This window comes from Archocentrus centrarchus, chromosome 8 (genome assembly GCF_007364275.1).
Source record: "Archocentrus centrarchus isolate MPI-CPG fArcCen1 chromosome 8, fArcCen1, whole genome shotgun sequence".
Lineage (NCBI taxonomy): Eukaryota > Metazoa > Chordata > Actinopteri > Cichliformes > Cichlidae > Archocentrus > Archocentrus centrarchus.
The window spans coordinates 16,917,790-16,931,088 of record NC_044353.1 but is presented as its reverse complement, the minus strand read 5'-3'; the positions used below and the strand labels follow the sequence as shown (position 1 = coordinate 16,931,088).

The following is a 13,299-nucleotide window of genomic DNA, read 5'->3' as shown; positions in this document are numbered from 1 at the left end:
TTTTACAAAGTTTTTCTTTGGACATTGGCTACTTTTTCACTCATTTTCATCCTAGTCCTTGTACCTGACCAATTTCAGATACATTTTTGTTTGTTTGTTAAGCAACTTCACACTGACTTATGAATCATTCAAGCATAAAAAAAACACCTAACTCAGGGGATGAACCAGTGTTGTGTCTACATATAACAGACAACTTGGCAAAGAACTGAGTTTAAATTGTATCTTTAGGCACTTTTTAACTGGCAGCATGTTGCAAAAATGTATCATCTGTTCCCATTTCTTTAATCTCTGAAAAAAGCCAAAGATAGCACAGTTTGACAGGCATAAAATAGTATTTTTGCACCAACAAAAGGATTCTCAAAGTGCTACAGTGGTATGCAAAAGTTTGGGCACCCCTGATTATTTTCATGATTTTCCTTTATAAATCATTGGTTGTTCGGATCAGCAATTTCAGTTAAATATAGCAGATGAACACAGTGATATTTGAGAAGTGAAATGAAGTTCATAGGATTTACAGAAAGTGTGCAATAATTATTTATTGGACAAAGGATTAAAGAAGTGTCGGGTCTAAAACACTATCTACAATAGATGTGCCTGAAGCAGTATCTGAAAGTTATATAATTAAGAAATAGGAAAGAAATCCACCTGACAAAGGACCTGAGAGATGTATCTGGCCCTTCAGTTGATCCATCTACTGTTCACTGAAGCTTCATCAGAAATGGTCTCAGTGGAAGGGTGGCTGTCATAAAGTGATTCTCAAGGAAGGGAAACAGGGAGAAAAGGCTGAGGAGTGCCAAATTACACAAGAAATGGACTAAAAAAAATTATTGTAGGTATGTATGGAGGGGAGAGGTACAACAACCACCAACACAATGGGGGCTCTGTCAGAGTTTGGGGCTGCATTTCAGCCAGTGGTGTTGGGGATCTTGTCAAAATTGATAGAATTATGAACACAGAAAGGTCCCATCAGATTTTAAACCACCATGCAATACCATGTGGAAACTCTCTAATTGGCAGTGACTTAATTTTTCAGCATGATCCCAAACACACTGACAGCAAAAGCATACCTGCATAGAAAAAAATGCAACACTATCAGTCATGGATTGGCCTCCCCAGAGTCCAGACCTCAACATTATTGAAGTAGTGTAGGATCATCCTGACAGAGAACAGAACAAATGGCACCCAACATCCAAAGAAGAGCTTTGAACATCCTTCAAGAAGCCTGGAGAACTATTCCTGAAGACTACTTAAAGAAATAACAAGAAAGCTGGCTGAGAGAGTTCAGACTGTGTGGAAGAATAAAGGTGGTCATTAAACAGTAAATATAAATCAAGGACAACTCTAGAACTAACCTAAAGCATTATTTTGAATACAATATTATTTAAATGTACTTAGAAAAATCTAACAATGGCTCATTGCCTGCGTTTTTCTTTTTTTTTTTTTTTAAAGTACTCTGCTGCCACCCAGTGGGCAAATACACTGACTGTTGAAGAAGCAGTAGTATAATTTTCCTAGTAACTGTTAATTGGGGGCTCCAGCATCCAGCAATGTACTGTGTTGTTAGTTCTGATTATACTTCATTGTGATGTCCTGATCTGCTGCATGATTTCATCTCAGCCTCCTAAGATGAGTAAAATGTTAGGCTAAATTAGTAACTTATCCAGTTTTTGAAAGGACTGCAGGTGCAAACATCACATGTGCATCATTGTTTGCTTTTATTTTTCATTCAATTCAATTCAATGTTATTTATATAGCACCAAATCACAACAAACAGTCACCTCATGGCGCATTATATTGTAAGATAAAGACTCTACAATAATAATTCTGGCAGAGCTGAATAAAAAAACATAATCTCAAGTGGACTATAACTTTGTTAGGTTTGCGTGAAGATTTGTTAGGTTTACATTTACTGATTGTTAACAGTATGTAGAAAAAATATGTTATATGTTAAATAAGTTATACTGAACAAAATATCTACTGTGGGAACAAAACATAGGCCATCTATCTATTTTTTTTGTTTTACAGCATTCATGCTTGCTACTTACACCTGTGAAGTCAGCAGATTTTGACAATGCATGTGCACTGACATACACTACATTTTCAATTTTCATTTATTTTAGGGCGTTAGACAATTCAACTTAGAGGAAACATAACATATGTTAAATATAAAGACATTTATAACCAATAACTGTTTGAAGTTGCAGATGAATGTGCTTGGTCCCTTGCCTAAATGTTCCTAAATATTTGCAAACACTGATGTGGAATGAAAAATACTGTTTCTGATGTTCACAAATAGCAAAAAAAAAACAAAAAAACAACTTGTGATTACACATTTTGTCTTCAACTGTATTCAACTGTAAGCCAAAGAAACACTGCAAAGACTGATCCTACTCTGTTTCTATTTTATATCACATGTATGTATAGTTTTACAGATATTTACCAAGTTATAATGAAAATGTTTGACAAAACATTTTCATCCTACTCTGTAATGCTTATGGACACTGGTTGGCTGTTCAGCCTTAATACATGAAAACAACTGCATTCCCTGTGCAACATAGCTAATGTACAATGTAATTCTTTTTTCAAATTAGTCATCTTAAAGTGAAAATACATCACCCCTCTGAATCCCTTGAAGTTGTTCAGTGGTATAGTGTCACTGAGGTCACTGTGCCCCCCCTTTGTACCTGTGGCTGTCTGGCTTATTATTATGGTCTGTCTGGCCGGCTGCCTGGCTGGTGGTCTCTAAGTGAACTTGATACTGAAATCAACAGCCAGCTGTGATGTGTAGTACATCAAGGAGGCTGTGTGGAGCTCCGTCTGGCGCTCGGCCAGTCACTTAAAACTTGTCAACAGTTCTAATGAAAGTGGCCTTTTCCTTGGTGGCCTCTTTTTCATTAGCAGGGTCAGAGGTCGCCGCCCAAGGCTGGTTGTCGGTTGGTGGGAAGGTGGTCGAGGATGAGGATTGAGGAAGGGTTTTAGAGAAGGGGATATAAGGGGGAGAGGTGGGAGGGCATTCAAAGGCTAGCCGGCTTTATGATCAGCTGGTCCAGCTCACAAATTCTGTACAAACATTTATCAACCCTGCCTCGATTCTCAAATTACAAAAACCTGCAAGTTTGAATTGTTTTCCAGCATCTTCCTTCCACAACCGAGATCTTACCTTAAAAACCTAAAAAGTTTTCTGAATAACCGCGTGTACTGACTCGCTCGCTTCATGGGTTACCGTGTCCTGTTCCTGCTTAACTTTTTACACCCCTTCAACTCCTCTCTCTGTTCTCTATTATGTCCCCTAAACACAGATGTGGCCAACTGAGTGAGCAAAAGAGAGAGAATCAGCCAACATCCCTCTCCTCCTCTTCCCCTTCACCGCGGCCTCTTTCACATGAAAGGGGCCGTGCAAGGCCAATGGATGGCCGGTGGGGTGTGTGCTATGCGAGGGCCCCAGACCCAGACACAACACAACACACAGCTCCACAGGCCACCACAGCTGTGCTGGAATGTGACCTGTTTCAGATTTTAATGCCAGACTCAGTCCTGTGTGTGTGTGTGTGTGTGTGTGTGTGTGTGTGTGTGTGTGTGTGTGTGTGTGTGTGTGTGTGTGTGTGTGTGTAAGGAGGACATGGATGGAGGGATGTCAACTACAGAACAACATGCACTGCCCACCTTAATGCTTTGACAAATTGTGGCTATGTCTGGTATTTGTCCTTCAGAGGAGGTAACAGCATTAATAAAAGAAAAACAAAAAAAAAAAAAAATCAAGAGGGAAGGAACATTTTCAAGATCAACTTTATTTGTTTATTATCATATTTCATACATGTTTTAATAAACATTAATGTAGGATATCATAGATGAAGTAAAAAAAAAAAAAAACATGTCGTGTGACTAATTAATATGTCTCTGTTAATCTGTTAATTAGATTAACAGAGCCACACTCTGCATGTGTATATATCCTCCAGCTACAGCCCTATTAGAATAGACCAGGAAAAATAAATATGAAGTACACAAGTCCACATACATACTGTATTAAAAATGAAAACTTATCCAAAAAAAGGAACTGAAGAGCTTATCTGATTCTGGTTGATGAACTGAGGCGTCACATGGCATTATAGTGAGCTCAAGTGCTGAGGACAGATGTTACAAAATATCAACTGTGAGATACCCATAAAAAAATAAAACAACTATACTAATGGTATTAGAATATACTGCAATATGAGTGGCATTAGTTTATATCTGGGTAACATTTGGAAAGGAAAAGGATTACATTTTTTATACAGGGTAAATGCTCCTGATTATTAATATTCCACTTGCTTAATCCAGACAGCATACCCCACAACTGAATAAAAAGAAATAATATGAACAGTGAGAACAGTACAGATGATGTCAAATGTTTTTCTGAGACCTTCTGAGCAGTATGGAAAATGAGAGAGGAAGGGAAACAGGATATAGACAACAACCTGCAGGTAAGTTTATAGTTAGTGTTTGTTGGCAGTCAGTCTGACTGTTGAGGTCACTGGAGTTTAGATTTATCTGAAAATGACAACCTGTAATGAACTTTCAGTTGCTATTAGAGTCTACTGGATGGCAGAAAAATCTTTAATGAAATCACAGGTTTTCTTGCTGATAACCTCACGCAGCTTCCTGATCCTGCGATTACTGGAGGAGCCTACAAAGCTGTCGGGCTGCAGGACGGCCATGCCATTGTGAACATCTCCCATGATGATGAGCTGCCCGTCGGCTACAGTGATATTGGGGCAGGGGCAGTTCCAGTCCATGTTTAGAAGTGTCACCTCCAACGGTTCTTTGCCAAAGAACCTGAGACCCATCTTCTCATCCTTCAAAATCTCCTCCACTGTCACCAAAGCATGGCCTGACTCTTGCTCTTCTGTCAGCTCAGTCACCCGGCCGAGGATCACAAAGTCGCTCTTGCAGAAGCTGGCCACCATCTTGCCTCGGGGTTTGCACACCTTGCAGTTGTTGTTCTTCGGAAAGGGGCACATCTCTTCGCAGGCTTCTTTAGATTGAAAGTTGTTCTCATTGCCGCCGCAGCCTCCATAAACAAATGACTGGCACTTTTTGACGGTGCTGCTATAAGCCCAGCGGGGCTCATAGGCTTTGCAGGGCCCTTGGAGGCTTGGAAGACTACAGGGAGCTGCCAGCTCTCCTCCACATGACAGCATGCAGGCTTCATAGGTGTCAAAGTGGTTTAAGTTTTTATTGCACTGACTGTAGGTAAAAGTGAAGCAGTTGTTCCTCTTTGGTTCATAGTACCAGCTCATGGTCTCTTCCCCACAGTCATCTGTGTCTGGACTCTTTAGGCACTCAGTAGCTGGAAAAGGCAGGTTGGTGCTGTTCCCCTCTTCATTTTTACCTTTCGTTTCTTTCTTGATCACCACCAAGGGATAGTGTGACGACACACTTCCGCCAACATTTCTGGCTGTGCACGTATAGATTCCAGCATCCTGAAGCTGTGCATTGTATATAACCAGCTGACCGATGTTAGTGACCACGACGTTCCCTCGGACATGATTGGGTCTCATTATGATGTTCTCTTTGCCTTTCAGTTGTTTCTCCCAGGTGATTTCTGGATGTGGCTTCCCAGACACTTCACACAGGAAGGTAGCTGTCTCACCTACAAAAACAGCCTGCTGGCTGGGTCCGTTGTGTATGGCGGGGAGCTGGATGTCAGTCGGGAGGGTGGTCTGGAGGGCAGTTGTGGGATGTAAAGTGGTCTCCACAGGGAGTGGGCTGGTGTTTGGCCAGGTCAGGTGGTACCTGTAAGTAATAAATCAGAGCCAGTTAATGTCAAAGGTTCCTATTTGGACGTTTTGCCCACAAAATACATTAATATTTCTGTACTGAAGCCAGAAGTAAGACAACTTTACCTCATTACCAAAAACAAACAGCAGAGATCTAAAATACTTAACATGTTACCTGCAGGTGACCTCAGAGATAGAGATACCCTTGGAACAGGCCTCTGCATCCATGTAGCACTTGTTATAATATGTCATGCCGTCAGATGCACATGTGAAGTGGGGTTCTCTCTCGCAGCGGTCTCTGCACTTACAAACTGGCTGGCCATCCCAGATGTCACACTCAGACCCTTGCTGAGAGCACATGAACTTGTCGCAGGTGGCACCCTTTGGCATTCCAATGGGGCCCTTGTTGCCCTTGATGTCTATATAGCGTGCTGCCACGCAGCTCTTGTTACCACACACATTAGGGCAGCACTTCTCAAAAGTCTCACAGTCCTAAAGTTTGGGAGAGAAAATAACACTTTTCTACCACACAGCAGCAGTGAATTGCAGTGAATTCAAATACATGAATTGGACAAAACAGAGAAGACAGTTCAAGGCTTTTTTTAAGGCCAAATATTACCTGCAAATTTTCACTGAGATGAACTTTGATCATGAGGATTCTTTAAATGTTTCTGTTTGCAACAGTTTTGGCCAACATCTGACAACATGGATAAAAACTTGAAAAGGAGTGAATTTTGTTATAAACGCACGCCTGGTAAATGACCCTACCACAGAAATGATTTTGGTTGCGTTCAGTTTCTATTACAGTGCAAACGGGGAGAAAACAGAAGTTTCTTCTTAACCTGGATGTCTGACATCTGAAATCCTGATCTACTAAAAGAACATAATTTATTCCGACTTTTGTGATTTTTTTTTTTCCTAAATCCTCTTTTTGTTCCGCCTCGACAGTTTTAACTTCAGCATTCAGTAGCAATCCACATGAAATTCTCAGAAACACAGCTGCGCACTGTGCGCTCTTTAATCAAATACATTTCTCCTGTTTTGAAGCCGATTTGCCTACGCCTCGGATGCCGGCAAACATTTTACAAGCATTAAGAGAACTCACCTGGTCAGATTCGCACTCGCGCATGCAGGTGCTCATAGCATCCACCCACAGGTTAGGGTTCAGATCATTCGGGCAAAGACCTGCGTGAGAATACACTACTTTTGCCACAGACATGGGCATCGCTCTCACGCGGCAGCTGTCTCTGTAAAGGAGTAGAGTATAACAATGTCCAAGAAGAAACCAAATCCATCGGTGAAACAGCATCCACCACATATCCGGCGCGTAATGGAAGCACTAAAATGCCGAAAATACAACGGATTTTCCCGGAGTTTAATGATTTTCAGAGGTCGTTAAACTATCGCCACTCAAAAAGAAAGAAGAAGAGAAAAGAAAACAGATGGAAACAGATGACGAATAAAACTGAGGGGGGGAAAGGCGTTTGCGGGACTGGTCCCGATCTTGAGAGCTGTCCGATTTTTTTGCTACGTTAATGGTAGCAAGAGATGAGGACTGCGGTGGTACGAACCCCCTTAAGGTCTAGCTAGATGAATTACAGTGACCTGTCTGCTCGGACAGCAAAACCCAGCTGGGTTACAGTTATGAACAACTTAATTAAAAAAAAAAAAAGTTCGCTAACAGTTTGCAGGCGTTGTTTCACAGAAGAGTGGAGAGACACCTGTGCGTAAAGCGCTGCCTGCCTTAACCCTTAATTTACAATGTCGGTGAAAAGTAGCGATGATCTCGAAATTTGATCAGATACAGTTTATCATAATTTAGAAACCATGAAAATGGGTGTAAGAGAGATGCAGTCTATTAATAAAAAAGGACATCACGCGGTGGCGCAGCTCATTCATTCTCAATTATCAGTGTTAAGATTAACACTGACAAAGAAAAATGGTTATTTTGTAATAGGCCCAATCCAGTCGCATATCGAGCTTTGTGTGGGTTTCTGTTCAGAAATCTCTTATAGAGATGGTGTAACACATTATTGCGACGTTTCTGTGCTTTGCGATAAAATGCAGTGATTTCTGTAAAAATCTGACCGGCTCATCTGAAGAAAATATTATTCTCCAGAAGATAGCGCCAAACTCAGCGCAGTTCCGTCGACTCTCTGCGTTTTGCACATCCTGTTCTGGTTTGACTTATGTACGGAAAGAGTATCAAAGAGTGCCTGCTTCATGAGAACAATTTTATGATTCAAGCATAAATTTAAATGCAGGTGTGGCTGCACACATGTCGGCTATTATATAGGCTTTAACACTAATTTGAACCTTTTTATTTTGGATACTCCAAGAACAACAGAATTCACACTTTTCAGACAGATGATAACGCGTCAGGATCTCTGTTCAGGTTTTTAATTGACATGTAAAGACATAATTTTAATTTCTGCCTTAGCATTATAATATTACTAGTTTATTAAGTCCTAAATCATCCCCAAACTGCTAAATAGGCACTGCAAATCTTTGGAAATGATCCTCCTCTGATGGCTGTTACTGATGAGTTAGACAGTTATAATCAAAAAGTACACAAATATCTGCTGTCAGATGATAGTCCATGTTTGGGTATGAATGTTTCTCTGGAATTGGTGTTTAATTTTCTTAGTTCAAAGCATTACAATGTCTGGTATCACTAAAAGGAAAAACCTCAGGCAGGGCATGCTGCAGTAAAGGAGAGACTGCAGGGTCATTTGGCAGCTATCACAATATTGACATGCAGGACATTACAAATAGTACAGCTTGAAATCATGCTGTGAGGAACTGTATCATTTCCCGCAAAAGGCAATTCCAGGAAGTGCTGCAGAAGAGAAGGCCTCAAAACAAAACAAATAGGTTGGAGGTCTGCTTGGTGTGAACATAACCACAAGAAAAGGGGTTTGCTGCTTCGATCAAACTGGGTTCTGCGCTTTAAGTCTTTGCTCATGTTAAATAGTTGGTCTAGCTTTAAAGGAATAACATTTTCTTTTTACATTTTGAAAGCTTCTGTGAGTGCGTCTCTATATGTGTAAGAGAGAGAGAGGGGGGCTACAAGCATGGTTATGTAGGCTGTGCTTCCAAAGCTGAGTCCCTGCTGAGCCTGAAGAGGCCCAGTTCTCTATAGGCCAAACCCTGTAGTCCCATTTTCCTCTGCTGTCTGTAAGCCCCCTCTGAGGGCACGTTCATAAACACAGGCACATAAGTATGCATATAGAAAATGTGGTTAACACTGATTATAAGGATTTGCTTATGGAAGCGCGCGCTCTCTCTCTCTCACACTCACACACACACACACACACACACACACACACACACACACACACACACACACACACACACACACACACACACACACACACAGAGTCCACCCCCCTCCCACCAACAGACCCTCCAACCCTAACCTTCAACCCTCAAGACCCTGCATTCTCAGCATAGTCGACACTGGTTCTTACAGAGTATGTCACATATTGAATAAAGCTAGAAGCAGGACCCCATGCAGGCCACCGGTCTATCTGCCTTTAGTACATGTATTGTCTGAAAACAGACCTTGACTTTGACCTAAAACTGACTGGTAACCAGTGACAAGTGGCTAAAACAGGGCTGGTATACTTTTGTCTTCTTGTATTTGTTAAAAACTGAGAAGCTGTGTTTTCAGGTGTTCCAATCACATCCACGATCACAGGTGTATCAAACCAAGCACCTAGGCATGCAGACTGCTTCTACAAACATTTGTGAAAGAATGGGTCGCTCTCAGGAGCTCAGTGAACTCCAGCGTGGTACCGTGATAGGACTTGTTGCCACCTGTGCAACAATTCCAGTCGTGAAATTTTCTCTCTACTAAATTCCACAGTCAACTGTTAGTATAACAAAGTGGAAGTGATTGGAAATGACAGTAACTTGGCCATGAAGCGGCAGGCCACATAAAACCACAGTGCAGGGTCAGTGGATGATGAGGCGCATAGTGCACAGAGGTCACCAGCTTTCTGCAGAGTCAATCACTCCAGACCTCCAAACTTCATGTGGTCTTCAGATTAGCTCAAAAACAGTGTGTAGAGAGCTTCACAGAATGAGTTTCCATGCCAAGCAGCTGCATCCAAGTCTTACACCAAGCACAATCCAAAGCGTCAGATGCAGTGGTGTAAAGCACACAGTCACTGTTCTCTAGAGCAGTCGACACACTCTCTAGAGTGACCAATCACTTCTCTATCTGGCAATCCAATGGATGAGTCTGGGTTCTGCAGTTTCCGGGAGAACAGTATTTTTTTATTTGACTGCATTGTGCCAAGTGTAAAGTTTGGTAGAGGGGGGATTATGGTGTGGGGTTGTTTTCCAAGAATTGGGCTTGGCTGCTTAGTTCCAATGAAAGGAACTCTCAATGCTTGACTGGCCTGCCAGTCCTGACCACAACCAGATAGAACAACTCTGGGATGAATTAGAGTGGGGACTGTGAGCCAGGCCTTCTTGTCCAATATCAGTGTCTGACCTCACAAATGTGTTTCCAGAAGAATGGTCAAAAATTCCCATAACCACACTCCTAAACCTTACGGAAAGCCTTCCCAGAAGAGTTGAAGCTGCTACAGCAGCAAAAGGTGGGCTGACATCATACTAAACCTTTTGGATTAAGAATGGGATGTCACTCAAGTTTATGTGTGTGTGAAAGCAGACAAGCAAATACTTTTGGCAATATAGCATATTATAGCTTTAGAGGTGATTGTAGCCAGATTTCTTTTGCCCACAGACGAACCCAGGCTTCCTGTTTCACAAATGCCCCGAGGCCCTTAGTCCAAGCACATCAGCTGAAGTGTGTACCTGTAAGAAACGTCACCTTTTGTGTCCGTTTGTAAAATGCACTTCGGGGTTCTGCACCACGTACAGTGGCTTGCAAAAGTATTCATACCCCTTCAACTTTTCCATATTTTGTCACATTACAACCACAAACAAATATATTTCACTGGAATTTAATGTGAAAGACCAACACAAAGTGTTATACAATTGTGAAGTGGAAAGAAAATTATACATGGTTCAAAACATTTTTTACAAATAAAAAACTTAAAAGTGCGGTGTGCAAAAATATTCAGCCCCCTTTTCTCTGAGTGCAACCAATTGCATTCAGAAGTTGCCTGATGACTGCTAATGACTAAAAAGAGTCCACCTGTGTGTAATCTAATCTCAGTACAAATACAGCTGCTCCGTGACGGCCTCAGAGGTTGGTTAAGAGAATATTGGGGAGTAAACAGCATCATGAAGTCCAAACACCAGACAGGTCAGGAATAAGGTTGTGGAGAAGTTTAAAGCAGGCTTAGGCTATAAAAAGATTTCCCAAGCTTTGAACATCTCACGGAGCACTGTTCAATCCATTATCCGGAAATGGAAAGAGTATGGCACAACTGTAAACCTACCAAGACAAGGCCGTCCACCTAAACTTACAGGCTGAACAAGGAGAGCACTGATCAGAGATGCAGCCAAGAGGCCCATGGTGACTCTGGATGAAATGCAGAGATCCAGAGCTCAGGTGGGGAATCTGTCCACAGGACAACTATTAGCCGTGCACTGCACAAATGTGGTCTTTATGGAAGAGTGGCAAGAAGAAAGCCATTGTTAAAAGAAAACCATAAAAAGTCCCGTTTGCCAGAAGCCATGTTGGGGACACAACAAACATGTGGAACAAGGTGTGTGGTGGAGAATTAACACTGCACATCACTCTGAACACACCATCCCCACTGTCAAATATGGTGGTGGCAGCATCATGCTCTGGGGCTGCTTCTCTTCAGCAGGGACAGGGAAGTTGGTCAGAGTTGATGGGAAGATGGATGGAGCCAAATACAGGGCAATCTTGGAAGAAAACCTGTTGGAGTCTGCAAAAGACTTGAGACTGGGGCGGAGGTTCACCTTCCAGCAGGACGACGACCCTAAACATAAAGCCAGGGCTACAATGGGATGGTTTAAAACCAAACATATTCATGTGTTAGAACGGCCCAGTCAAAGTCCAGACCTAAACCCAATCGAGAATTTGTGGCAAGATCTGAAAACTGCTGTTCACAAACGCTCTCCATCTAATCTGACTGAGCTTGAGCTGTTTTGCAAAGAAGAATGGGCAAAAATGTCAGTCACTAGATGTGCAAAGCTGGTGGAGACATACCCTAAAAGACTTGCAGCTGTAACTGCAGCAAAAGGTGGTTCCACAAAGTATTGACTCAGGGGGCTGAATACTTTTGCACACCGCACTTTTCAGTTTTTATTTGTAAAAAATGTTTTGAATCATGTATAATTTTCTTTCCACTTCACAATTGTATACCACTTTGTGTTGGTCTTTCACATTAAATTCCAGTGAAATATATTTATGCTTGTGGTTGTAATGTGACAAAATATGGAAAAGTTCAAGGGGTATGAATACTTTTGCAAGCCACTGTAGATCCACAGATGCTTTTGCCCATGACTGAGGTCTGGGAAGCTGGTGAGGCTGGTTCAAAACATTGAAGGCGTTATAATAAGCTTAGTATGAACAGGCATGAGTGTCTCGTTCCATAACAAAGGAGAGAGACGCGTCCAGCCACAGCAGGGCCCTAAGCCGATTCTTCAGTCTAGACACAAAGCACGTCAATAAGGGACATGTAGGAATACACAGATAAGCGTCCAAGGAAATATATGCAGCATATCTCACAAGAGAGACGTTTCTTTGCTTTTCATTTTACAAAGACACACGCGCACACACACACACACACACACACACAGAGTTAACTTTTGGAACACAATTCTGTGTACATTATGCAATATTTGTGCTCTCCACATTTGCTGTCTCTGAACATCTGGTCACCACATGAACACCGCTGTATTCATTTCACTGAAAAGGTTAAGCATTTCACACATACAAGTTAGGTGGTGTTTATGTTCTTTAAAACCAAAAAGGAACATAACAAAATGTGTTGCCAGCTAAGTCCATACCAGAATGATGTACAACACTGGCTTGTTGTGAAAATGTCAAGTGACTGAATTTAACCACAGTTCAGGTGGAGCAACACTGAATTCTGAAATATGGAGGGGAAAAAAAAAAAAAAAAAATCATGAAATTTTTGTTTTTCTTATAAAAGCAACTAATAAGAGGTCCCATCTTTGATGAAAAGTTTGAATGAACCAATCACTTTGTGACTATTGTAATGTCTCACTTTCTCACACATCTTGGAATACATGATTTGGGTCCACCCACCGGCCTCTTCATATACCTATTTAACTACTCATTAATGCAAATATCTGATCAGCCAATCACATCGCAGCATTTCAATGCATTTAGGTGGTAAAAATGACCAGCTGAACTTCAAACTGAGCATCAGAATGGTGATTTTCCCACACAACCATCTCCAGGGTTTACAGAGAATAGTCTGGAACGAGAAAATATCCAGTGAGGCGCAGTTCTTTGGGTGAAAAGGTCTTGATGATGCTAGAGGAGAACAGCCAGACTGCTACCAGCTGATAGGAAGGCAACAGTAACTGAAATAACCACACGTTACAACTGAGGTTTTAGAAGAGC

The 13,299-nt window shown here is 41.6% G+C and overlaps 1 protein-coding gene across 1 annotated transcript; it reads right to left on the bottom strand.

The window, feature by feature from the left end:
• Positions 1-3,860: 3,860 nt before the first annotated feature.
• Positions 3,861-7,288, bottom strand: wfikkn2a (info WAP, follistatin/kazal, immunoglobulin, kunitz and netrin domain containing 2a). The gene is made up of 3 exons (XM_030736170.1): positions 6,862-7,288; positions 5,932-6,248; positions 3,861-5,772 (listed from the first exon to the last, which is right to left on the bottom strand). The coding sequence occupies exons 1-3, from the start codon at positions 7,072-7,074 to the stop codon at positions 4,572-4,574; spliced, it is 1,731 nt and encodes a 576-aa protein (XP_030592030.1). The 5' UTR covers positions 7,075-7,288; the 3' UTR covers positions 3,861-4,571.
• Between the last annotated feature and the right edge of the window lie 6,011 nt (positions 7,289-13,299).